The 25,561-nt window shown below is 47.8% G+C and overlaps 3 protein-coding genes across 11 annotated transcripts in view; 1 reads left to right on the top strand and 2 right to left on the bottom strand.

Moving 5' to 3' along the window:
- Window positions 1–13,383, bottom strand: ZNF668 (zinc finger protein 668). Its single transcript, XM_074207619.1, has 3 exons — window positions 12,738–13,383; window positions 2,056–2,733; window positions 1–1,480 (listed from the first exon to the last, which is right to left on the bottom strand). Exons 2-3 carry the CDS (start codon window positions 2,709–2,711, stop codon window positions 247–249), a joined length of 1,890 nt encoding a protein of 629 aa, XP_074063720.1. The 5' UTR covers window positions 2,712–2,733; window positions 12,738–13,383; the 3' UTR covers window positions 1–246.
- ZNF646 (zinc finger protein 646) lies at window positions 12,881–24,858 on the top strand. Of its 9 annotated transcripts, XR_012472626.1 has the most exons (5): window positions 12,881–13,134; window positions 14,041–14,133; window positions 15,658–21,253; window positions 22,983–24,047; window positions 24,535–24,858. XR_012472626.1 is itself a non-coding variant. In XM_074207611.1 (4 exons), exons 3-4 carry the CDS (start codon window positions 15,745–15,747, stop codon window positions 23,042–23,044), a joined length of 5,571 nt encoding a protein of 1,856 aa, XP_074063712.1. In that variant the 5' UTR covers window positions 12,881–13,134; window positions 14,041–14,133; window positions 15,658–15,744; the 3' UTR covers window positions 23,045–24,858. The 9 variants fall into 9 exon arrangements, 8 of the variants coding, with proteins under 8 accessions (XP_074063712.1, XP_074063717.1, XP_074063715.1 ...); XM_074207611.1 differs by having other exon boundaries at window positions 22,983–24,858; XM_074207616.1 differs by having other exon boundaries at window positions 15,679–21,253; window positions 22,983–24,858.
- Window positions 23,243–25,561, bottom strand: part of PRSS53 (serine protease 53) — a 5,275-nt gene continuing 2,956 nt past the window's right edge. The window contains exons 8-9 of the mRNA XM_074207620.1: window positions 25,320–25,465; window positions 23,243–24,656 (exon numbers count right to left, since the gene is read on the bottom strand). Of these exons, the coding sequence (XP_074063721.1) occupies window positions 24,399–24,656; window positions 25,320–25,465 (404 nt within the window). The 3' untranslated portion in view covers window positions 23,243–24,398. The remainder of the gene's footprint in view (window positions 24,657–25,319; window positions 25,466–25,561) is intronic.

Below are 25,561 nucleotides of genomic sequence, written 5' to 3' on the forward strand. Positions count from 1 at the left end.
AGGCTATCTGCCCTTTCCACCACCACATACATCCCTTTCTTCCAGTCTTCCCATCTTCTGAGAATAAGGCCTCTTCTCAATTTAAGGTAGCAAACTGCAGTATTAAGAGGAGAATGAGAAGGGAAAACATCCGAAGAATCAGGAAGGAAACCCCAGATGGGAGGGAGTGGCTGCTGGGATTCAGGGAAGGAAGGAAGCTGAGAGGGGTGTGCCAGGAGGGGTGGAAAGCAGGTTTGCCAGGGGCTTTCACACTGCTCCTTCCTCTGGCATCCCCAAAAGGGCAACCAATGGCTCGAGAGGAAGCTGGGGGGTAGAATGAGTGCGCTCATGTTTACGGAGGTCACTGGCACTAAGGAAGGCCTTGGGACAGTGGGGACAAGCATGGGGACGGACAGCACTGTGGGTACGGCTGTGTTTTCGTAACCCTGCTCTGTCCAGGAAGCCCTTACCACACTGTGGGCAGGGAAATGGACGTAGGGCTGGGTGGGATCGCTCATGACGCCGAAGAGCCACTGCTGTGGGGAAAGATTCTTTGCACTCCCGGCAGACATTCTGGGGTATTTCTCCAGGACCCGGGTGCTGTTCCTGGGCAGGGGGTCCAGCCTCACTCTCACCCTCTGTTCCTGGGGCCTCTCCTGCCCCAGCCCCGGACTCCCTAAATTCCACCTGCTCCAGAGTCATGCCTACTACTTGCCACTGGGAGGCTACCACTCTGCCTGACTCTGTGGGGAGGCTGATGAGCCCAGCCTGGGACTCCCCAAGTTCCACACCCACTCCAGGAGCCACTGTGCCCGGTGGGGCTGGCCCTTCCACAGAGGTACCTGCAGGCAGGGCGACCCCCACCACCAGCTCCTGACTGGCCAGGCCTCCCACCATCTCCCCTCGGTGGGTCCGCTCATGCTTCCTCAGGCTGGAGGACACCACGAAGGACTTGCCACAAGCAGCACAGTGGAAGGGCCGTTCACCTGAATGAACACGACCATGCTTGGTAAGGCTGGCCCTCTCTGCAAAAGCCCGTCCACATTCCTCACAGCGAAAAGGCCGCTGGCCTGAGTGGACCAAGGCATGCCTCTTCAAGTCCCAGGAGGCCACAAAAGTCTTATCACATTGTGGGCACTTGAAGGGCCGGTCACCAGTGTGTACACGTCGATGCATGGCTAAGTCAGCCGGCTGACGGAAGTCCTTGTTGCACTTGTCACATCGATAGGGCTTGACTCCCTCATGGGCCCGCTGGTGGCGACGAAAGCTAGATGGGTCGGAGAACATCCGGCCACAGCGCGGGCATAAGAAAGGCTTCTCCCCCGAGTGGGTACGCTCATGGCTCTGGTAGGAACTGAGCTGGGTAAAGCCCTTCCCACAGGCAGGGCAGCGGTAGGGCTTCTGGGCAGCGTGGATGCGCTGGTGGCAGGTGAGTGAAGAAGACCGGGAGAAGCTCTTGCCACACTCAGAACAGAGGAATGGGCGCTCTCCTGTATGAGACCTGGGGGAAGGGGGAGGAAGGCAACCTATGTTAGCCTCAGTCTTTCTCTACCAGCAATGTTCCACTTCAGAGGCCACATCTCCTTCAGTCACAACATGCCACCTTGTCTCATTTTCTTCTCTATTAGCAGAACCCAGAGATTCTGGCCTCCCTGCCCCTTTCTGGAGCCCAGGGGTTCTGCACCCCAAGGCTCTCCTTGGCACCTATCAAGAGGGATACAGTCCTGACCAGAAAGTTTAGGCCCAAGTTTCTATAACCCAAATTTTAGGGTAGGAATTTATTTTTTTGGTCATGAACCTTATTCAGTCCTCTGGGGGAAAATGTTTTTAAATGCATAAAACAGGACCCCATGCCACTAAAGATGTTGAAATGGTCCCCTATTGTTCGGGGGCCCCAAATGAAAAGCCCCTGCTCTATAGTCTTTTACTGACTTCTGGACTCTTAGGGTAGAAAGGCCCTGTGAGGGATCCTGGGCTGGAATGGCAACCAAAGCCCCCAGAGGGCTAGCAGTGAAGCAGCCTCTCCTCTCCCTCTGCCTGCCCCCTCCTTGCACAGCCCCAGCCCCACTGGCCCACCTCTCATGATTGCGCAGGTCCTTGAGCTCTGCATAGGCCTTTCCACAGCGCGGGCAGCCGTAGGGCCGCAGCCCCGCGTGAGTGCGCCGGTGCTTGCGGAATACTGAGGGGTCAGCGAAGCACTTGCCACAGTCTGCGCAGGAGTAGGGCCGCTCGCCTGTGTGGCAGCGCTGGTGGATCTTCAGCTTGGACAGGGTGCCATAGGCCTTGGGACACTGGGGGCAGCGGAAGGGCAGCTCACCCGTGTGGGAGGCCAGATGCACCCGCAGGCACACAGGCTGCATGAAGCGCCGCCCGCACTCGGGGCATGGGAAGGGCTTCTCCCCGGTGTGGCTGCGCCCGTGGCTGCGCAGCTCGGGGGCTGTCTTGTAGGCTTTGGGGCACAGTGAGCAGGCAAAGGGCCGGGGCTTGGGGGCCGGCTCCCCATCCTCCCCACTGCCTGCACCCTCGGGGTTCCCTGAGGGGGGTCCCGGGTCCCCACCACCTGCTGCATTCTCCTCAGGACTGGGTCTGGGACTGGGAGCGTGGGTGGAGGCATGCCGGGCAGCCCGAGGGGCGTTAGGGAAAGTCTTGGAGCAAGAGAGGCACTTGAATCTTCGACCGGCTCGGGTATAGCCTGGCTGGGGAGGCAGAGCGTCCACCTGCTCAGCTTCCATGGGGGCTTAGGATGAGCCTCCCCTAGAATGGAGAGAGTGTAGAGAGATTAGAGCCGCACCCCAACACCTGTACCCTTCCCCTTGGGGGAACCATCCCAGGAGGAATTCTGCTCCCAAGCAAAGCCACAATTCCTTCAGAACCACATTTTGCTGCATTAAGGAGAGCACACATTTATGATCATCAACTTTTTTTTTTATTATTTTGTATTTGTTGGGGGGGTGTCTGAGGACCTATTTGAACTCAGGTCCTCCTGCATGACCCCCTGCACCACCCAGCTGCCCCCACAAACATTAAGCAACCACACTGCACTGGGCACTGCCCTCAAGGAACTGACAGTTCCTTGGTAAGGGGATGACATGCAGGTAAAGAATTATACCATGATAATGATATTTAATGACACACTTCAACACTGCATTATGAAGGTGCAAAACTGGGCGCTGGTCGAGGTCTTGAATCAGCAGCGTCTCTACAGAAGAGGCACTAAGTGTGTAGCTCAGGTCTGGTAGGAAAAGTGCCACCACATTGTTTAGGACCTTGAATGTGGGGCATTGGACTTTTCGCTTTCTCCCTCACCACCAAGAGAGTCTTCATTAGTAGTCATTAATTCAATTATCAATAATTACTTCCTTTATTAATGTAGGCCTAAATCTTCAAGACGCCACTTAAGCCTACCTGCTCCCTTAAGGAAGTCACTGGGTTCCCTCAGAGGCCAGGTGAAGTTTTGTTTAATGAAGCAATTAGTCAGTGGGAATATTTTATCCCATTCCATCCAGAAGAGGAAAAGCTGACCAAAAGTTAGCAGCTTCCACTGAGGAGAAGCAAGCAGAAAGTTCAACAAGGGTAACTAGAATTGCCAAATTTCAAACTCAACCCCTCCTTTTCAGGATCAGTTCAAATCCATGCAGTCTGTATGTGTGTAGTAAGATCATATGATCTGGAAAGGGAAAGGCCTCCAGAGACCCTTTAATTACCCCCCCCCAATTCAACAGACAGGGAAATAGACACTTAAATATGGGAAATAACCTGACTAAGGTCCCATCAGTAGCAATAGATGGAATCTGAGTTGAAATTCAGATCTTCTGCACACTAAATATTAAACATCATACACTCTTTTCATTTGCACTATGTTAGGATAGGAGACCTAAGATCATTTTGGGCAAAATTTAATAAGCAAGTCATAATGCTCATTCCCTAGGAACACAATTTAATTTTAAATATAACTAAAATAGACATGATAGTGAATCACAGAGAAGTTACAGATTTTTTTTTAAAGTCTAAATAAGTGAGGCTGGGTAATACTATCAAAGGTAAAAAGAATAAACATTTAGGAAGAGAAGCAAAAGTAAATAGGAAAAGGTTTGTTAATTCCAGGCAATCAGGGCTAGTTTCAGATTTTTCTCCTCCTTATGTTTTAGTCTTCCTGGTTTTCATCTCTTAATTTGGTGTGACCTGGGTAAGTGACATCCCCTCTTTGGGTCTCAGTTTCCCCAGTTATTAAATCTAGATACCTCTACATTCTCTTCCCTCCCTACCATCTTTGGATTCTATGATCTTGATAAGGGAGGAGCTTTCTGGACAGAGAAGTGACATAGTCAAAATAGAAATGCAGGGGCACTAGTCTGGTAGAAACCAAAGGCAGGAGGACCAGTTAAGAGGCTGTTGCAGTAATCAAGGTGTGAAGTGATGAGACACTGGAAAAATAATGGTAATGGAAAAGAAGGAAAAATCACTTTGAAGACAGAATTAACAGTTAGTGACAGACTGGATATAGGGATTAGGAAGGGGAATGAGTAAGAGTCAACTCCCAGGTTTCTTGACTATCTACAAGAATAGAAGAGGAATGGGACTAGGTGGCATAGTGGAGGGGGGTGGCTAGGTGGCATAGTGGATAAAACACTGGCCCTGGAGTTAGGAGTACCTGGGTTCAAACCCGGTCTCAGACACTTGATAATTACCTAGCTGTGTGGCCTTGGGCAAGCCACTTAACCCCATTTGCCTTGCAAAAAAAAAAAAAAGAATAGAAGAGGAAACTGCTGTACCCCAGACAGAAATGAGAAAAATTAGGACCCAGTAGGCAAGAGCCTAATTCCTTTTTAGACATGCTCAATTTCAGAAACATTCAGTCATTCATTAAAATACTCACTGTGCCCAAAGCACAATGCTGGATTAAGAAAAGGTGCCTGTTCTCCTGTAGTTCACAGTCTAGCAGAGGGTGGAGGCTATACAGACACAACTAATTATAAATCACTAAATTACATAACTATTGCATTAGAGAGCTATCAACAACCTTTTGAGTACTGAAGGGCTAAAATCATTACCAGCTTGGGGGGGGGGGGAGTTGAGAATCAGAAAAGTATTCATAGCTTTTGAATTGGGTTTTAAGGGATGGGTAGGAATTCAAATTTTGAAAAGAGGGGAAAATATTCAAGGTTTAGGGAACCTGAAAAATAATCTGAAGGTGGTGGATCACAAGAGTTTGTTTGGGGACAACAGTCTTCTTCAAGAAAATGAACACATAATTATAATGAAAACTGATTTCATATCATGCTTTTAAGACTTACAAAACATGTTACTTATATTATTTCATCCATGAGGAAGTTGGAAATGCAAGACTGGACCTGGGGACTGACTTCAGGCTATAGACATATATTTGAGTGGGAGTCATCTACACAGAAATGACCAGCAAAACCTATGACTCTATAGTCATCTGAAAAGAAATGACCAATGAAGGGATGAGATCACCAGGCATGATGTCAAGAGATGAGCAGGGGATTAAAGACTGAGCCTTGACAATATACATACTGAAGACCCATAAAGAGACCATCCAAGTCAAAGGATTATACAAAGTCAAAGAAGCTGAGGGAAGTTTCCAAAAGGAAGGATTAGCCAAATGTCCTTTGATGCAGGAATATGGAGGAGGAGAATAAGGTCTAAGAAAAGGACAATGGATTTGACAGAAAAAGTCATTGATTGCAGAGAGATCTTGGAAAGCAAAGACACCTGGAATGATGGGCACACCAAGGGTCTACTCTTGATTTTATTTTAAATTAGTTCATATATCCACAGAGATCTCAGTTGAAAGGATCTTCAAAGTCATCTAATCTAACTGAAAAAGAAGTTCTATCTACAACATCCCCCACTTCTAGCTTCCACTTGAAAACTGCTAAGCATGGTGAACTCACTACCTTAGGATAAATCTAATGATTAGGACATTGTTCTGTATATTGAATTAAAATCTTCTCAGGTGCAACTTCTTCCCTAGTTGATCTCTTTGGAGGCAAAGCAGGAAAAACACTTGAAAAGTTACTATGCCCTCTTTAGTTTCTTCAACTGAGTCTCCTATCCTTCCTAGAATGTGGGACCCAAAACTGAACACAATACTACTGATGTGGTCTAAGCATTGTTCAGAGGATTTGTCACTTCTCTCTTTATGACAATATGCTTCTCTTAGGGAAGATACGACAATTTTATTTTTAAACCATGTCACAGCAATAACTCCTGGAAAACTTTGCAGGTGACTATAAGGAGAACCATCCAGGTTCTTTTCATGTGACCTGTTGTCTAGCTATGCTTCTCCCAAAAAACAAAAGACCATTGTCATTAACATGAGTCCCTGTCCTTTCCATAAAATCTATCACCTTTTTCACTCATTTTCACTTCTTTACCTCTGCTTCCAATTTTTGTAAATGACTGTTTAAAGTCTGAGCTCAGGGTGGGACAGGATGAACTTAGACCTTCCATCTTTGTTCTGGGCTGGAAAAGTTTGGAATTAGAAAGTACTAAGGGAGTCATGAAATTAAATGTGGAAAATTTTATTTAGACCAAATTGAAGCAGGGGTGACTAAGGATGAAAGCCAAGCATTGCTTCATGGCTGGTAATAGCCATTCACCAAATTATCTTTTGTTTCTCTTTCCATTAATTCTCAACCAAATTGTCTCTGTCATTTCTGGTTTATTTTTCCACATATTACATATTTTCTTTTGGCATCTAGAAATTATAATTCTAACAAATATATTGATATCTCCTGATGTCAAATTTGTCTGGTCTCAGAGTTTATTATTATCCAATATACATTGTGTATATACTTAAGACCTTAACTACTATTATGGTCCAACTTATTTCCACTGCTAATCTATGTGGTACCAGCCCTAGTGGCTGTAGGTAGGTAAAGCAGTCCTCTCTCCTCCATTTTCAAGATCTTCCTAATAAAATCTTGTGAGAATTAAAATTATCCAACTACAATAAAGAGACTGAGGCAGAACTCTGAGGCAAAAGCATTTTTTTTTTAGGTTTTTGCAAGCAAATGGGGTTAAGTGGCTTGCCCAAGGCCACACAGCTAGGTAATATATTAAGTACCTGAGACTGGATTTGAACCCAGGTACTCCTGACTCCAGGACTGGTGCTTTATCAACCACCTAGCAGCCCCCCAAAAAGCATTTTATTAAAGGGTCCATGGTCTCCTCTAATGAAGTGGTTCTTAGATCTTCCTTATGAACTGAGAAAGCCCCTTTCTTCCAGGGCTTTATTTTCATAAGGTTTGTTACCAGATTTAATACCTGCTCACTCTAAAGGGGCTATACAAACTAAAGTCCTATTAGTTGATGGACTGCTTCAAGAGTCAAAACTGACTCATCAGCTAGAAATGGTATATCAGTAGAAGAGTGGGGAGATCCTAAGAGCATCACCACTCCCTAGGTAGTCATAAGATGGTCATTTTCTTATGTTGGAAAAAGAAAATGGTCCAGAATTACAAAGTAAGTTTGGGGGATTTTTCCAGGTAATTGAGTCACTTCACCATCTTGGGCTTGGTCACCATGACAAGGGGGAAAAAAAAAAGGTGGAAGGCCTTTAGTTTGCTTCCTATGATTAACCAAGTGAATTTAGAATCTGCAATTCATTGCTTTAACACTGATTGGAATAGATTAGGGATCCACATGAATTATTTTTCACAATCTGGAAAACTCTAGGAAAATATTTTCACTGGTGCTTTCAATATATCCTCCATTCCTAACAAGAAAGCACCATTTTTCTATCTTAATCCTGGAGAGAGAAAACCAAGCCTTTTTTCAAACACTACTTCTCTAACTAGCTGCTTACTCAAAACTACCCTTTTTTTCCCCCCAACTGAAGTATCAACTTGCAATCTATAGTATCTGTACCCAAAAAAGATCTTTGGATTCCTAGCCCTAGCCAGGCTACAGGGTTCCTTCTGATGGTACTGTTTGTCCTCATATGGATAACCAGAAGTAGAAAGTAGTCATCAGGTTTGAACAGTCTCCAAAGGGTCCCAGCTGTGTTCCTGATAGAACACTATTGTTATCATAACAACTAAGTACTTTGTGGCTTTGTGGCTTCCATAGTGTCTGTCTGTCTGTCTGTCTGTCTCTCTCTCTCTCTCTCTCTCTCACACACACACACACACACACACACACACAATTTGATCCTTGTACAGACCCCCCCTCCCCCTGAAGAAAAGGTATTAATCCTTTTTCCAAATGAAGAAATAGATTCAGAGGGTTTAAGTGATTTACCCAGTGTAATACAGCTAAGAAAGGGCAAGCTGGGACCCGGATGGCTAGTCCTCTTTATTATACCATAGTTGTCTCTTACATTTGTGGCAGATTTACAGTTGGTCACCTCAATACCCCTCGGAGGTATGTGTGTATGAGAGAGACATACAGTAGATGGTCATTAGACTCAGTGAAGGATGAAGAGATCTGTAATTTTGCTGCTTGTTTGCAGTGTGGCATTTAAATTCTTTAATTCCCCTCTAAGCCTCAATTTCCTTTTCAGTAAAAGGAAAGAAACAGATTAGTTGAACTCTCCCTTCTCTAACACTCTATGATTCTCTTTCTATTCCATAAATCAGGTCAAAATCTACTGAACCTAATGGTGTGAGACCATTGGTGAAATAGCCCCTGGCCCCTTTCCTTCCTTTGGCAAAATTGTGGTAAAAGTGTCTTTTCAGGCAGGGGGAATCAGAGATAGGAAGTTTCAGGTAGGGCAATATTTGTCTGTGGATATAGAAAGAGCTATCTTCTACCAAGGAGCAGAACAGAAGAGGGAGAGGAATCAAGATTGCTCCCTGGGAAGTCAGGTGGGAAATAGGAATTAGAAAGGTAGTATAGTTAAATTTTACAGAAGCAGTAAAAGAATTCTTAAGAGATATGAGTACTCTGAAATAAAACCTAAAACTTCTTAAACATGCTAACATACTTAGTGTTGCTCCTCTGATCAAAATTTCCCATGGCACCCTATGGCTTGGTCTAGGATTCATAGCCCCCTGTAAACAGCTTTCTCATCCTGATCTGTACTCCTCTGAAAAATATCATGCCTGCCTGCCTGCCTCTAGGCTTTTGTTTGAAATGTATTCTCTTATGCTTTTTCCTCCTCCCCTCCATTCAATTCTATCAAAAAGTATTTATTGAGTATCAGTGTGTGACAGGCACAGTATAAGGAACTACGTCAAAAGCTTCCTAGAAGGCCGAATTCAAGTCCAATTTCCTCTCTTCAAAGTTCTTCAGTTGCTATAGCCCAAGTCAGTCTTTGCCTCCTTGAAACTCTCTTCACTGATTCTTGTTCTGCCCTCCAGAGTTATATAGAACAGGTTTGTCCTTGTTCTTTTTCACACAATAGTTTGACAGATTTTGGAAGACAATGACCATATAATGGTCTACATTTTTTACAGGACAACATACCCAATATTCCTATAGGTTTTCCTCACATTTCTTTATATCCTTCTATAACACGCAGGTGGGCATATATAGTAGGGGTTCCATCCCCTACAGGTTTGTTATTTAAATGAATCACTGACTGCAGAAAGAGTAGACATGAATGGGAAAAGGGGAATTTGGTAGCATAAGAATCTTCATAGGTCCTGTTCCCTCCCATCCCCTCTTCCCCCATAAGTCCTGGATCTTCCTCAGGATCCAGCCAGGAAGCTGAGCTGACATGGGATCAAAGGATAAACAAATGAGATTGACCAACAAACCCAGTTTATTTTATTATCAGCTTAGCTGGGATGAGAGGAAGAGGATTGAGGAATGAGAAGGCCTTGGGATGGGATTACAGTAGATCCCATTTAGAGCTTTTGGGTAGCAGGTTTTGCAGCAGGAAGAGGAAAAGGATTGGAAGAATCTAATCACCCTGTCTAAATCCTCTTTTTTCAAACACTATGAGTGGGATTTCTTCAGCCAACTGTTTTCTAAAGGCACCTACACCCTTAAGACGATTTTCAACTACAAGAGAATCCAAGTCCTTTAAATCATATTCAACCTCTCAAGTCAATCCTTCCCTTCTCCATTCCTACCAAATTTATATTCCTAAACACCAGCCTCATCATATCACTTCTCTGCTCAAAAGTCTTTCAACAATACTTCACTGCTTTACAAGATAAAGTTTAATTATCATCCTTGGTCACCCCTGCCTCAATTTAGTCTAAATCAAATTTTCACATTTAATTCCCAGGACTCTCTCAGTACTTTCTAATTCCAAAACTTTCCAGCCAGACCAAGAATGGAAGGCCTAAATTCATCCTGTCCAACCCTGAGACTTTAAGTCCTTAAACATTTCATGGACTTTCTAGTATTAGTAATAGGTGCCTTGGGGGCAGCTAGGCAGCACAGGGCCCTGGAGTCAGGAAGACCTGAGTTCAAATCCAGCTCGGTGTAGTGATCATTCAACATAAAAGTGGGTGGACTTTCTGTTAGGAATCCTGGATTTAAATGCTGGCTCAGCCACTTAAAAAAGTCATGCGATGGTCCTTTGACTTCTCTGAGACTCTGTTTCCTTTCTTATAAAACTGAAGACGACACTTCTACTATTTAACAGCAGTACTTATAAAGACAAAGCTTTATTAAGCATTGAGATGTTTTAAGAACCTGCATTGTTAGCACTATTTTGTTCAAGGTTTATGTTTCTAGTGTACTTCATCAGACTAAGACTACTGAAGGCTAGGACTTTTTTCTCTTGTAAACCCAAAAATAGTGCCTAGTCCCCCAGGTTCTCAATGACTGGTTGATTCAGGGGTGGCCCAGGTGGTGAAGTGGATAGAGCACTGGTCTGGGAGTCAGGAGTACCTGGGTTCAAATCCCCTCAGACACTTCATAATTACCTACTGTGTGGCCTTGGGCAAACCACTTAACCCCATTGCCTTGAAAAATCTAAAAAAAAAAAAAGATTGGTTGATTCAAACATGTAGATGATAGCAAAGCAAGACCTCTTTCTCTGGGCCTCACTTAACTCATCTATAAAATAATGAATTTGGACTAAACTATCTCTTCCCTAATCCAATTAAAATTCGATGATTCACTCAGGGACAATTTTAGCAATGCTGGAATGAGTGGATGAAAAATCAAATGAGGATGAGAGCTGGTGCCAAGTTTGTCCTTTAGAACTCTAGGGCATTGGGTATTGGAGAAATGATGAGCACTTTTGTTTTTTTCTATCTCGAATAGAAGGTTTATATAATTTAGCTCCACATGGGACTTTCAAAATAATCTAATCCATCCTTTTTCACTTTACAGATGAGAAAACAGGCCTTGATGGGTTCAGTGACTTCACCAAAGATCACACCTTTAGTCAAGGAAGGGGTGATTTGTTGCCTACAATATCTGGCAATTTCTTCTGAAGAGAGGAATAAGCAAATAAGAGTAAGCAAATGATAAGCATGGACTTGTTGTGAGTCAATAGCCCTGCAAGGAAACCACAGGCATGATTTTTTTTTTATTAATGAAAACGAATCTTCTCATCAAGAATCATCTGTGAACAATTCTCTTCTGGCAGTTTCCAGCAGAGCAGCGCCCAGAAATTCCAAATGTCTTGTACATCTTGTACCAGCCTCTGACTGGGAGGGCGCAATCTGTCCCCAAACCCCGGGGCCGGTCCTGGCTCCGGACTGGGCCTGTCCTGGCCAGGCTGGAGCTGTCCACAGAGAAGCGGCATCCCCCGGCCCGGCCCGGCCCGGCCCCCGGCCCGCCCGTCGGGCTCTAGGACCCAGGGAGCCCTCGCCAAGCATCCTCCGGGGGCCGCGGTCTAACAAAGGCCGGGCCGGGCCGGGCCGGGCCGCGGGGCGGCTCTAGGACTCCGGGGGCGCATCCTGGGCCGGGCGGGCCGGGCCGGGCCCCGGGGAGCGGCGCCGCGGGGGGCTGGGGGGGGGTTCTCCTTTAATGTCTACAGCCGCCAGGGGAGCCCGGGCCCCTCGTTTTACAATCCCAGGCGGAATTCGAACGCAGACCTTCCGACTGGGCACACGCCACGGAGTCGCTGCCCGGCCGCGAGACCTTGCTGGAGTCCCTTCCCCGGGCCGGGGGCCCCACTTTGCTCCTCCGTGGCCGAGGGGCCGTGGGAGTGGCGCGGGTCCCGGCCCGCGGCCTCCCCTCCCCCCGGCAGGCCCGGGGACAAAGGCCGCAAGATGGCGGTCTTTAGGACCGGGGAGGGGCGGCGGCGGGGGGCGCTTCCAACGCCCCCCCGAGGCCGCCGGGAGGGGGGCGCCGGGGAGCGGCCCGGGGCCCCCGGCGGCCGCGATCCTGGGACAAAAGAGAGGCCTAAGATGGCGGGCCTTAGGGCCGGGCAGGGGCAGACCACGCCGCCCCGGCTCCCCCGGGGCCGCGGCGACCGCCGCTTCCTGCAGCCGGGCCCGGCCACGGCGGGGGCCGCCCCGGAGCCCCGCGCCCCGGAGCCGCACAAAGGCGTGCCACACGGCGGGCTCTAGGACCGTGCTGGGCCGGGGCTCGGCGGCCGGAGCGATGGTAACCCCGGGACGCCGCCCCGGAGCGTGGGAATGAATGGAGGCGGCGGGGGCGGCCGGGGCCAGGCCGGGCCGAGGGAGCCGCCTCCACAGAACGCCAGACCCGGCCCGGCCGGGAGAAGCACCACCCGGTCCGCACACGCAGGCACACACGCACGCACGCCCCCTCCCATTCTGCGGATGGGAACACTGAGGCCATCCGCGGCGGCCCGAAGCGCGGGGCTCCCGCGACTCCCGGGGCGCGGGGGGCGCCGGGGCCGCGCTCGCGGGTCTTACCTGGGGGAGCTGGTCGCTCTCTCGGCTGCAGTAGCTCCAGAGGACAGAGCCGGGGCTCCCGCTAGAAACTGGGCGGGCGCTAGGACCCAGCGGGGGAGGTGGGTGGAGAGCCAGGCACCGGAAGTGGGGGATTCTCCCGCGAAGACAGAGGGGGAAGGGTTTAGGCGGGGCCCCAGAGAAAGAGAGGAGGGGAAACGTGAGTCCGGGTAGGCGGGAACCCGGGGCAGGATTGGGGAGCTACAGCGGGAGAAGCTACTACTCGACGTTAGAAGATGTGTTCATTTGCGGGTACAACTCGGAAGTGAGTCGAAGACCGAGCGGAGCCCCGCGGCTCTCATTCCGTGGGGAGAGATTTTAGCGAAGCACCCATAAGGACTTGAAGCAAGCCGCACTTCCGGTGACTACTTCTGTTTTGTTACTCCTAAACGGTCACGTCACCGGAAGAGGAAAAGTAACGGGGGAGGGGGAATCCTAGGAGAAGTGTCACGGATTATTCCTGGAGCCATTTGTCCAGGAGCCACCTGACTTGGAGCGTGTAACGGGGGGGGCGGGGGTGATCATTTGATTGCCCTTCCTAGAGAAATGAATGGCGGGAATTACTTGAGCCGTACCCCACCGGATGTGTAGTTTTAACAGTCCTTGGACAAACGGAAGTATGCCTAGTGACGTGGGCGGGGCTAATATTGTGCCTTGGATACCGCTCCCTGACACCAGAATCGGAGCAGTCCCATTGGGCAGGCCGGAAAGAAGGGAAAGTGCTACCGGGGCGGGTTTGGCGGAGGTTAGTAGGGAAGCCTTTGCGGAGCGAACACTTCCTGTTTCCTAGTAACAATAGGAAGTGTCCGCGGAGCCGGGGGAGACCTCGGGCTCGTGCCAGCTGGGCTCCCTTTCCTTTCCCCTTCTTCCCCTTCCCTTTTCCCTCCCCACTTTTCCTTCCTCCCTTTCCTCGGCTTCCCGGCCCAAGCGCGCTTGCGCGTGGGCGGCAGACCCTTCTCCCCCCCCCTCCTGGGGGGGGAACTTGTGCGGGCATCGGGCGACTGCCTGTTGTCCTCCCCCTCCCCACCCCCTCCCTACCTCGCCGGGCTCGGAGGGCGGTTGGGAGGGGGGTTCTGGGGGAGGCGGAGGTGAAGTAGTGGTCTTCATTGTGCGCACGCGCGGAGGGCCCACTGGCCTCCGTGAGACTCGGACCCCCCCCACCCCGGTCCCGTTCGACCGTTGCCCTGTAGGAACGAACGCAACCTTGTCGCCTTCCATACCCTCCGACCCCCCTTCCCACCCCACCCACCCCCAATTTAATTCTTAGTCCCTAGGGAAACGAAGGACTTTGGGCCCCTCCCAATCAACTGGCGAGCTGGAGGCAGGGAGCTCAGAGAGGGACCTCCCCCAGGGAGGAGAGGTGAGGGAGGGGAAGGGATCCGAGGCCTTGAAGGGCTGGGCTGGGGGGGGGGGTGACAGGAAGGGAGGGGGGATAGTGGGAGGGTGAGGGGCAGGGGAGGTGCCGGTGGGGGGGGTGGCCCCAGAAAGTGAGACATTGCTGCCCTGGAGAAGCTGGGGAGATGAGGGCTGAGATGGCTCAAAGAGCGGAGCGGGACTGTGGGGTCGGGCCGCCCCAAAGCAGAGGCAGGGCTGAAGTGTGGGGGGGGGGGTCGTGTATATGCCTGTACATGTGGAAGGTTTGGTGAAGACCAAGAGTTGAAGTATGGGAGAGACAGGTCCTGAGAGGGATGAAGAAAAAAGGAAAGGAGTAGCCTCATTGGGGCTGGGGGGGGGGGGGGGAGAAAGTCCAGGAAAATAAAATTTGAAGAGAAGGGATAGACCAGGAGAAGGGAAGAAGGGAAGTTGAGAACTGCCTGGGATATAGTGAAAAGTGAGTAATAGTAAGAATCAGGGGGCCTGAGTATAAGACTCCCTAACTGCCACTTATTCAAATGTAGGTCCTTAAACCCACATTACTTCCTTTTTTTGGGTCTTAGTTTCTTCATCTGTAATATGGGGGGGGATGGTAACATTTGTGGATCCTACTTGATGGGGTTACTATGAGAATCGTATGGAAACAGATATGTGAACTCAAAAACTATTTAAAATACCTATAAGGTGTTTATTAGATTAGAAACTGAGTGGGAATATATGATTAGCAAAAGATCAAAAGTTAAAGAAGAAAGTAGTAGGGGAGGGAATGGAGAATAAAATAGCAGAATAGTAAAATAGTGGAGAAAAAAATTAAATAGGTATAGTAACTTATAAAGGCTGATCTTTACCTAAACAGTAAGTCCTGTGTGTGTGTGTGTGTGTGTGTGTGTGTGTGTGTGTGTGTGTGTGTTTATACCTAACATCTTTAACTAGAGAATAGTGATAGAGACTCTGACTTGGATCCCATCCCCTATACAGTATTAGTGTGGCTAATTCTCAAATAATAATTTTAGCTTGGGTGGTAAAAAAGCGAGCTTTATTCTTATCCAAAGACTTGAGAGAAATTAAAACCATTTCTTTGTGTCAAGAGAAATCATTTCTCATTTTAGATCCTATAAAGGGATAGGTGGATAGGGCACCAAGGACACTTAGATTAGAAAGAAGGAAAGAGTTCTTTGGATTGTGATATACAGTTATGGGCTTTCAGTGCTGAACTTGAAGAATCAGAAGAGATAAAAATAAAAGGTAATTGGAATCAAGGGAAGCATTTGGTTTTAGGGCAGTATCTCATTACTTATCTCTGTTTTCATCTGGGGATAGAATTAAGATTTAAATGGAGTACCTAATATTTAAATATTGCAGTATTTCATTGCTTGTTTGCCCCATCTTTGTTTTCACTTGGGGATAGAATTAAGATTTAAATGGAGTACCAGATAATTACTTAACGGACAAGTAAATTAAATTTTCAATTTCTTAATATGTTTTCTTTTTTCTTTTTTTTTAATTACAGTTCCCTTTGCTGCCTTTCCAGAACAAGAAGATGTTATTGCCACCTGCCTCTGTTTCCTGAGAACGTTGCAGTTTGCCTTGACACCTCATGGAGGATACCCCTGCTTTGATCAGCTGCCCTGATTGTCAGCGTCATTTCCCCAGCCTTCCAGAACTGGCACGTCACCGAGAGCTGCTCCATCATTCACCTCCAGGCAGGAATGGTGATGAGGCTGATGGGATTCCTCGGCCATACCGATGTGTACAGTGTGGGAGGGGTTACCGTCATGCAGGTAGTCTGGTCAATCATCGACGGACCCATGAGATTGGCCGCTTTCCTTGTACTACATGCAACAAGGACTTCTCCAATCCTATGGCCCTCAAGAGTCACCTGAGGACTCATACCCCTGAGGGCCGAAGGAAGCACAGGCCTCCCCGTCACAAAGAAGCTACATCATATAGCCAGGGTCAGATGGCTGCCACTGATATTTGGGGGGCTGTGCCTGGTCCTGGGGAAAACTGGAACAACCAGGCAAATCATGGACAAAGTGCTCATGAGTGGGAGGCAGGACCTGATCCTAGAGAAACCTCTAGTACCTGGGAAAAGCCACCTGGACCCAAGGATGGCTGGGAGAACAGGACAGATTCTAAGGAGAGTACAGAGGGATGGGGAAATACATCAGGTCCCACAGAGGCCCCTACTCTTCCTGCTCCAGCCAATAGCCTTCTTAGCAATTTAGAGCAGTACTTAGCTGAGTCCATGGTAGATTTCACAGGGAATGAGAGAGCACCTCAGTCTCCCCCTGCAGAGGATGAACGTCGATACAAGTGTGGACAATGTGGCAAAACATATAAACATGCTGGAAGTCTAACCAATCACCGGCAGAGTCATGCCTTAGGTATCTACCCTTGTGCAGTATGCTTCAAGGAGTTTTCTAACCTTATGGCCCTAAAGAATCATTCTAGGTTACATGCTCAGTATAGGCCTTACCAGTGTCCTCGATGCCCCCGGGCTTTCCGGCTGCCCAGTGAATTGCTGGGGCACCAACAAGCCCATGAGGGAGAAGGGAAGGAACCAACATGGGAGGAAAAAGGAGAGTCATCTGCCAATGGTCATGGAGAAAGTGGTCACGAGAGAGATCCGCTTCATAGTACCAAGGAACTTAATACCTCTGGGGAATTCAACACTTCTGGAGAGCTTGATGCTGGGGAGCTTAATGAGGGTGGAGTAGAAGAATATAGGCCTTTCCGTTGTGCTGATTGTGGCCGCACTTACCGACATGCTGGAAGCCTTATCAATCATCGGAAAAGTCACGAGACTGGTGTCTATCCTTGCCCAGTCTGCCCAAAGCAGCTATTCAATGCTGCAGCCCTCAAAAATCATTTGCGGGCTCATCTTAAAACTCGTCGTAGTGTTGGGGAAGAGGAACAGCATCAACCACCACCTCCCACACCTCTGCCTTCCCTGATGGCACCGCTACCAGAGGTTGACCCAGAGGAGGAAGAGAATCCTTCTACTCCAACTACTGCCACAGACCATCGCCCCTACAAATGTAATGAGTGTGGACGGGCTTACCGTCACCGAGGAAGCCTGGTAAACCACAGACATAGTCATCAGACTGGTGAATTTCAGTGCTCCCTTTGCCCCCGCCAGTATCCAAATCTCATGGCTCTCCGTAATCATGTGAGGGTACATTTTAAGGCAGCACGACGCAATGGGAGTCAAGGGAGAGAGGAATCACAGAATCATGATGGAGAGGGCATCACACTTGGCCTAGAAAGAGAGGAGTCTACCCCTAGTCAAGAGGAGGAATGCCCTGAAGAGGAGAAAGAACAACTGACAACCCAAGGGGAAGAAGATCCTACTGAAGAAGGAACAATGAACAGCCATCCAGAAGTTGACATGGCAGTGGCACAAATATGTGGTATTTGTGGGATGCTTTTTGATGATGTACAGAGCTTAAAACAACATGGCCAAACTCATCAAGAAGGGGAGGGAAATAGAGCTGAGTCTCCCCCAAGGACCTATTCCTGTAGAGACTGTGGGAAGACTTATCGACATTCAGGAAGTCTCATCAATCACAGGCAGACTCACCAGACAGGTGACTTTGGTTGTGGGACATGTGCCAAGCATTTCCATACTGTGGCAGCCATGAAGAGCCACTTAAGACGTCATAGCCGGAGACGAAGCAAGAGGCACCAGCGACAGAGTGCTGGGATCACTGGGAGCAGCAGTGGAGAAGTGATAACAGATAGAAATGAGTCCTCACCAGAGGACCACCAGGACAAGGATTTGGTTGTGAAAGAGGAAGAAAACGAGAAAATTGACTTTCAGAAAGATATGAAAGTGAATGGAGTTAATGTGGCCAATGGAAAATTGGAAAACAATGAGAACTCTTTTCATGATGATATTGAGAGAGACAAATGTAAGCTAGAAAGAAATGAGGCTTGCTTCCAGAGTAATGAAGAAGGCAAAACCAATGACAGAGGACTGGAAGGGAAGGAGTCCTGTTTCGTTAGGAATCTAGTAGCAACAGGCAATAAAGGAGATGATGGGGACACTCCAACTTTGGTAGAAGGGGAACATAAGCAGGAGAGTGTGTGTGATGTCACTTCCCGTGGCCCTGAGGCTCTTAATGGTTGGCGGACCTCTGGCCACCACACATGTCATGATTGTGGACGATCTTTCCACCATAGAGCTGGCTTACTGAACCATCGACCTTGCCATCCACCAGGCATCTACCAGTGTTCACTCTGCCCTAAGGAATTTGACTCGCTCCCTGCCCTACGTAGCCATTTTCAGAACCATGGACCAGGAGAGGCCACATCAGCACAGCCTTTTCTTTGTTGCCTCTGTGGCATGATTTTCCCTGGGCGAGCAGATTATAGACAGCATAGAAGTCAGGCCCATGATTCCCCTGGTGAGAGCCCTAGTTCTTCAGAGGATGAAGAGGAAGAGGCATTGACCTCTAACTCAACTCCTTTGCAGCTCTCAGAAGCAGAACTACTAAACCAACTACAACGGGAGGTAGAGGGTCTGGATGGGGCTGGCTATGGGCACATCTGTGCCTGCTGCGGCCAGACATATGATGACTTAGGAAGTCTAGAGCGCCATCATCAGAGTCTAGGGAGTATTTCTGTAGATGGAATGGATGTAACTCCTGTAGATATGGAAGAGAAGAATGGGATCTCAGAGACAACTATGGGTGATATTTCTGAGAGCACTGTGAACTCTGTCTCTCCAGATGACACAGGCAATAATTCTGGGGAGTGTCTAGATACTATGTCCAGAGACAGCATGGAAGCAGGGACTGTGGACACAATCTCTGTTTTAGAGATAGAAGGCACCAGCGTAGAAGCTGTTCCTGTTGCTCTCTCCCCTGCCCAGCCTCGTCCCTTTCAGTGTAGTCAGTGTGGTAAAACCTATCGTCATGGTGGGAGCCTTGTAAACCATCGTAAAACTCACCAGACAGGGGATTTTGCCTGTCCCATCTGTGCTCGAAGATATCCCAACTTGGCTGCCTACCGAAATCACTTGCGTAATCATCCCCGATGCAAAGGAGCAGAGCCCCAGGTAGGGGTCATCCCTGTGGTAGAAAACAAGGAAACACAGATGCCAGCAGAGGTAGGGCCATTGCTTATGCCATCAGAAGAACTGCAGAAAGAACTTAAGGAGAAGGTAGTGGAAGAAATAATTATTAAGAAAGAGCCAGAGGAGACCACTGTGAAGCAGGAGGAAGTGCCACTAAAAGACAATGGCACAGAAGAGGGAAATTCAGAGAAGGAGGCCAATATAGATCGTCCCTTTGGCTGTGAATTGTGTGGTCGGACATATAAACATGCTGGTAGTCTCATCAACCATCGGCAGAGCCATCAAACAGGACACTTTGGCTGCCAGGCCTGCTCCAAGGGTTTCTCTAATCTCATGGCTCTTAAGAACCACCGGCGTATCCATGCTGAACCCCGTCGGTTCCATTGTGGAGAATGTGGCAAAGCCTTCCGGTTGCGTAAACAGCTGGCTAACCATCAGCGTGTCCATGTGGAGCAACGAAATGGCAATTCTGGAGGCACTCGAAAGCTGCTGTCAAAATCATCCTCACTACCACGAGATGAACGACCTTTCCGTTGTGGGCAATGTGGTAGGACTTACCGGCATGCTGGAAGCCTCCTGAACCATCGCCGGAGCCATGAGATAGGGCAATACAGCTGTCCAACCTGCCCTAAAACCTATTCAAATCGTATGGCACTAAAGAACCACCAGCGCCTACACTCAGAGAGTCGGAGGCGACGGACAGGAAGGGCAAGGCGTGGGTGTGGACCTCGAGTAGCTGTGCGCTGTGCCCTTTGTAGTCACAGTTTTCCTAGGCGGGCATCTCTGGAGAAACATCTGAGGGAGCATGAAGAAGCAAGTAAGAAGGAGCTAGATGTAATAAAAGTACTAAACCAAACAACTGTCAAAGATGAGAGTCAAGCAGATATCAGTGAACTAGAAGGAAGATCATGTGAGTATGAACTTGGAACTCAGGTTGCTAACCAGACTAAGGGTACAGAATTGGATCAGGGCCCCAGTGGGTTATCAGGAGGTCAGGAAGGCAATGGAGAGCCATTATCCTGGGTCACTGGGAAAACAGATGGGTGGCATATTAATGAGACACCAATGAGTAAACCAGGTAGCCAAAAGCATTCTAGCTCTGGTGACTGTGGGTTTGGGAGTCTATGCAGTCAGGAAGAGAGTCAACCTAATGACCCAGAGCTAAGTAATTTAGAAGACTGGGATAATGGGCAAATCCAGGACCAAGGCAGCAGTTCTCAGTCCCAGCTAGAACTCCGCCCTTTCTGCTGTGGACAGTGTGGCAAGACCTACCGGCATGCAGGCAGCCTTCTAAACCACCGCAATACTCACAAAACAGGCCGTTACCACTGTCAGCTCTGCTCTAAGGAATTTTCAAATCCCATGGCTGCCAAAAATCATGGTCGTATCCATACAGCAACCCGTCGTTTCAAGTGCCCTCACTGTGGAAAAGCTTTTCGTGCCTCCCGTGAGCTGACCAGCCATCAGCGAGCCCATGTTATGGGACAAGGCCAAGCCCCACCTCAGTTGGAGGAAGCTGATAGGCAAGAGGTTGAAACTAAAAGGGATTTGGAAGATAAGTACATGTCAGGACAAGAGGAGACCCATAGAGGCACCAAAGAAATAATAGGGTCTCAGTCAGCTGTGAAGGAGGCAAAAGAAGTAGGGCTAAAACAAGCCACAGAAGAAGAGCGTCCTTTTTGTTGTACCCAATGTGGACGCTCTTATCGTCATGCTGGCAGCCTGTTAAACCACCAAAAAGCTCATGCCACAGGTCTTTATCCTTGCTCCCTCTGCCCCAAGCTACTGCCTAACCTGTTGGCCCTCAAGAATCATGGAAGGACACACACAGACCCTAAACGTCATCGCTGTGGAGTCTGTGGCAAAGCCTTTCGGACAGCAGCCCGACTGGAAGGGCACAGGAGGGTCCATGCACCACGGGAGGGACCCTTCTCTTGTTCGCATTGCCCTCGCCACTTCCGTCGTCAAATCAGCTTCTTGCAGCACCAGCAACAACACAAGGAGGAGTGGACAATGACTGGCATTGGTATGAGAACATGAATTGGGGAGGGGGGTAAGGGAGGAAGTCTTGTGAGAAAAAGTGAATAGTCTTGGGAGGCAAAGTGGGACAGAACTTTGAAAGTCGGAGACCAGAAATTCTAAGAGAACAAGGACCAAGGAGTAGCATACTTAGATTATGAGTGGTATTCAGATTTTTGAATATAGCTAAGAAAACCTATGAAATCCTTGCATTCTGGGAAGTGCAGAGGAATTGGTGGAGGGGTTAGGGTCTGGGTGCCCAATTACCAGTGTTCTATAGTTCTTTCTTTGCTGTTGAAAGTTTCCTCTTTTTTCTGGGAGTCTGCTTTGTACCCCTTAGTTTTTGTTTTTATTTTGTTTTTTTTTTTTAGGTTTTTGCAAGGCAAACAGGGTTAAGTGGCTTGCCCAAGGCCACACAGCTAAGTAATCATTAAGTGTCTGAGGCTGGATTTGAACTCAGGCTGGTGCCACCTAGCTGCCCTGTACCCCTTAGTTAACCAAATCTTGGTATCTCTTTCTACTTTTCTTTGGAAAGTTCCAAAATTGTTTTCCTGTCCCAAGAGTAGGCAATCAAGAAGAGGAATAAGTGAAGAGGCATCCATTCCTCACTGTTGAAACAGCTTGGCTGATTGAAGTGGGTCACTTATCTTGCACTTAGGTTTCTCCTTATATCTTTATCTTACTTCCCTCCTGGAGCCTAGGAAAACCTGATGTCCCACCCTTCTACATCATATTAAGCCCCCTGCATCACAGCCACTGGCTGTTTTGTCATATTTTTTGCCCTCAATTCCCATGTCACCTCTGCAGCTTATTTTTTTCCTTTCTCTTCAAACCTGCAGGTCTCATAAAATATAGGCATCCTTTTTCTTAGAAACAAATCTATCAGGTGGTTTGGTTTTGTTTTACTTCAGGTCTCTCAGTTTCCAGGTCCCACTCATCCTTCCTCCTCTGAATCTCATGCTTGCCTCTTGTTTCAGGGCTGAGTCATAGTTAATTATTTCTTTGAAGCTGGCCCTGACTGAAGCAATAATAATAATTAGCCCCTATTTTGCATCTTCTATCAAAGGGGATCAAACTATAAAGTACCTCCACCCACCATGGCTTATAGGATGAGCCTCTTCTATTCGCCACTGAGAAAACTGAAGCAGGAATGGAGTCCACACACTGCTTCTAGAAAGCAGCCTTTTTTATACTGAGGGCAGGAATAGTTGAACAACTTTTTCTTCCAGCCTGCTTTTATTCCCAAAAGATCTAGTTCTCTTCTAGCTTTGTCTTGCTTTGATGTCTGTTCCAAGTCAGATTTAAGTAGTATTCTCCCTAGATCTTAGCTGATCCACCACAGACCCTATCTCCTTTTTACACTCCAAGGCATCTCTAGCAAACTGGCTCCTCAAACTAGAATGGTTCTTAGGAAGGTGGGGAAGATTGAGATTCTAAAAAAGAAAAGTGACAGCACTGGCTCTGAAGTCAGGAGGGCCCAGCTGTGTGACCTTGAGGGGCAAGTCACTTAAAACCCCACTGCCTGGGGGAGGGGGGGAGTGACAGAAGAGAAAGATGGAGACAGAAAGATGTTCCTTTCAAGGGCAAAAGCGTTTTGTGACCTTAAGAAAAATCAGAAGGATAGAATATCTGGAAGCAAAAGTCAGGCTTCTAGGTTAACAGAAAATCTAACAGTTGCCTGATATTTAGAAAATTAGCCAGTGATCTGAAGTTTGTCTTTTTCTTTCTCTCTTCAGGAGATACACAGTTACCTACAGCAGATGGGCCTCTCTCATCTTCCCTCCATCCACCTCCATGATTCTGGTCCTAGACCCTTTGCTTCAGTGGCCTCCAGACCTCGGCTTCACCCTCTGACCTGTTTGTCCCAAAGACTGAGACATTGGGGTTCTTATTTCTGCTTTTAACTCAGGAGAGTTTGGATATCCTGATCTCTCCTGTCATCCTCTTGGGAAGAACTCAGGAGACTTGACAGGATAGAACACGGTTAGGGATGCTTTTTTCCCCTTCCAATGAAAGATCCAGGGTCAGGGAAAGCCCCAACCCTGGAGAAGATGTTTCTGCCCTTTTGCCATTTCTGGCTCCCATTTTCTGGTGTATGGGGCTAATTAGAGCTGTACTGAGTTCTTTTTTTCCCCCTCTCCCTCAGCATTAAGAATCCTAGATCTACTGAGTGGGTCATAGAAAGAGGGATATAGGACAAAGAAACCTTGGAGTCTTAAGAATGAAGGGGAGGGACAGCATAGGTTCAGGGGAGATATCTAGACTCCCAAAGAGGGAGAAGAGAAAGAGATTTCTCCCTTGGAGGGGGAAGCCTTTTGCTACAATTTGTAACTTATTTTCTAAAGTCTATTTTGTAAGGTTTTATTTAAGTTTTAAAAAAGGGAAAATTTGCTCCAAAAAAAAAAAAGGAAATTTTACGAAAAAGTTGACTTCTATAGTATGTATTTCATATCTGACAGTTGGAGAAGGGAGAAAAATCAAATCTTTTCCTGGGGCTTTCCTGTGTGATGGGACATGCATGAGTAGGGTTTGGGTATGGACGACCAAGATTCTGAGAAGGTTTTGCTAAAGTCTCCATATCCTGCAAGGGAGGATGGGGGGGGTGGCTCAGGATGGTTTTGTCTTCTGCCTCTTCCTAGCTCTGCGGAGCTCACAGTTCTTCCCAGATCCAGCTGGGTTCCTGCATTCTTCCAGAACCAGGCATCCAAGATAGTGGTCTGTCTTTCCAGGAGGCCTGTCTTTGTGAAGAGGGAATGAATGTCCTGATCTCTCTCCAAGGCTATCGCATCTTGAAGCCCTTGGTAATCAGAAAAAAAAACAAACTAGGTTTGAGGAAGGAGAAAAGGGGTCAGGTGGTGAAGAGTGAATTGGGAGTTACCTCTTGACTGTCCTTGCATGATGTAGGCATCTTAGAGAAGCTCAGTCACCAGCTGGAAGGACCACTTCCTGAGGTGAAAATGAGGATAGAGGGAAGAAAATAGGAAATTCTGTTGACAAAGTATCAGTTTCATTGGGAGTAAAGAGAGGAATTGGAAAAAAACAGTTTTCCTAGATCCTGGGGACAAAGATAAGGGGGGGAGCAGTGCAAAAAGTTGGAAAAAGACTCCTGAATCTTTGGAGGAAAATAAAGCCAGGGTTTGAATAGGAAAGGACTAATCAGGTAATTGGAAAAGTGGGGGCGATTTGCTGGGTTTCATACTTAGGGTAGCAGGGCAGTTCTCTTGCTCCGGTTCAGGTTTTTCAGCAAAATAGACTTGCCATTTGACACTGCTAATCCAATCTTCATAGGCAGGAAGTGCAGTAAAGACTCCAGGATGGACTGGGCCCCTACAGGCATCACTGAAGCTGTGCAGCCCTGCCAGGAACCATGTACCCATCACATCCTGCACCAGTGGTGATCCTGACAAACCCTGGCATGGGAGAAAAGACTTGTCACCCTTTGGCACTAAGCTTTCTAAAGATTCAGGGCCTGTGGCAAAAGACAACTGTGTGCTCCCTTTCCCCAAACATTTGCTACAGTTAAATTCTAAGTATGTTGAAGAGTTTGTAGACCTTTCTATAACACCTGACTTTTGGTGGAGATTGATGAAATTATAGTTGTAATGATCTTTAGTCTTTAGTGCAAGCCCTTTTCTGAACTAAAACCTATCAGTCTGAATAGAATCCTTGAAAGGCATATTCTAGGAGTGGCCCTGACACTAGGTCATATGGACTGTTTATCTGGAGACAGCTTCCAACCTTACCATTATGGTAGCCACAATAAATTTGGTAGATCCAGGCTAAAGGATGTTGGTTTGAGGTTGGGGGGGGGGGGGGAAATAGATGTTAACAGGTGTTGACTTGTTTGATTAGGAGCTATTTGGTGTGAAGTTTGTTAGTGGGAGGCAACATTAGGCATAAAAACCTAAGGTTAAAAGCTGACTTTGAACCCTCTTTTAGCCTTCTCAAGGAAATAGAGCCTGAAACATAAAAGATGGGACAAGCATTTGTTTTGGAGTTAAATTTGGGGAAAGCCAGCATTTGGAGGTCCTAGTTTATCAATGCAGTTTCAGGGTTACCTCAAGCACCCTCACCTCACACTGAAGGGGTTCCCCCACAGCACTGCCACAGAGCATCCCTGAGAGGATAGGGATACCCTCACCCCTGGGAGTAGTGTGGAGTCTGCTGCAAGCTCTGGGGCCAAGAAGAGTCACTGGAACTGTCACAGAAGAGCCAAGATCTGTGAAGAGAGGAGACTCCCAGGTCCTAGTCGGGTTTTTTAATTTTACCCATATATTGGATTGTCCAAATTGCTTTTGTTGCATTGAATTCCCTA

Source organism: Macrotis lagotis, chromosome X (assembly GCF_037893015.1).
Source record: "Macrotis lagotis isolate mMagLag1 chromosome X, bilby.v1.9.chrom.fasta, whole genome shotgun sequence".
In the NCBI taxonomy this organism is placed as follows: Eukaryota; Metazoa; Chordata; class Mammalia; order Peramelemorphia; family Peramelidae; genus Macrotis; species Macrotis lagotis.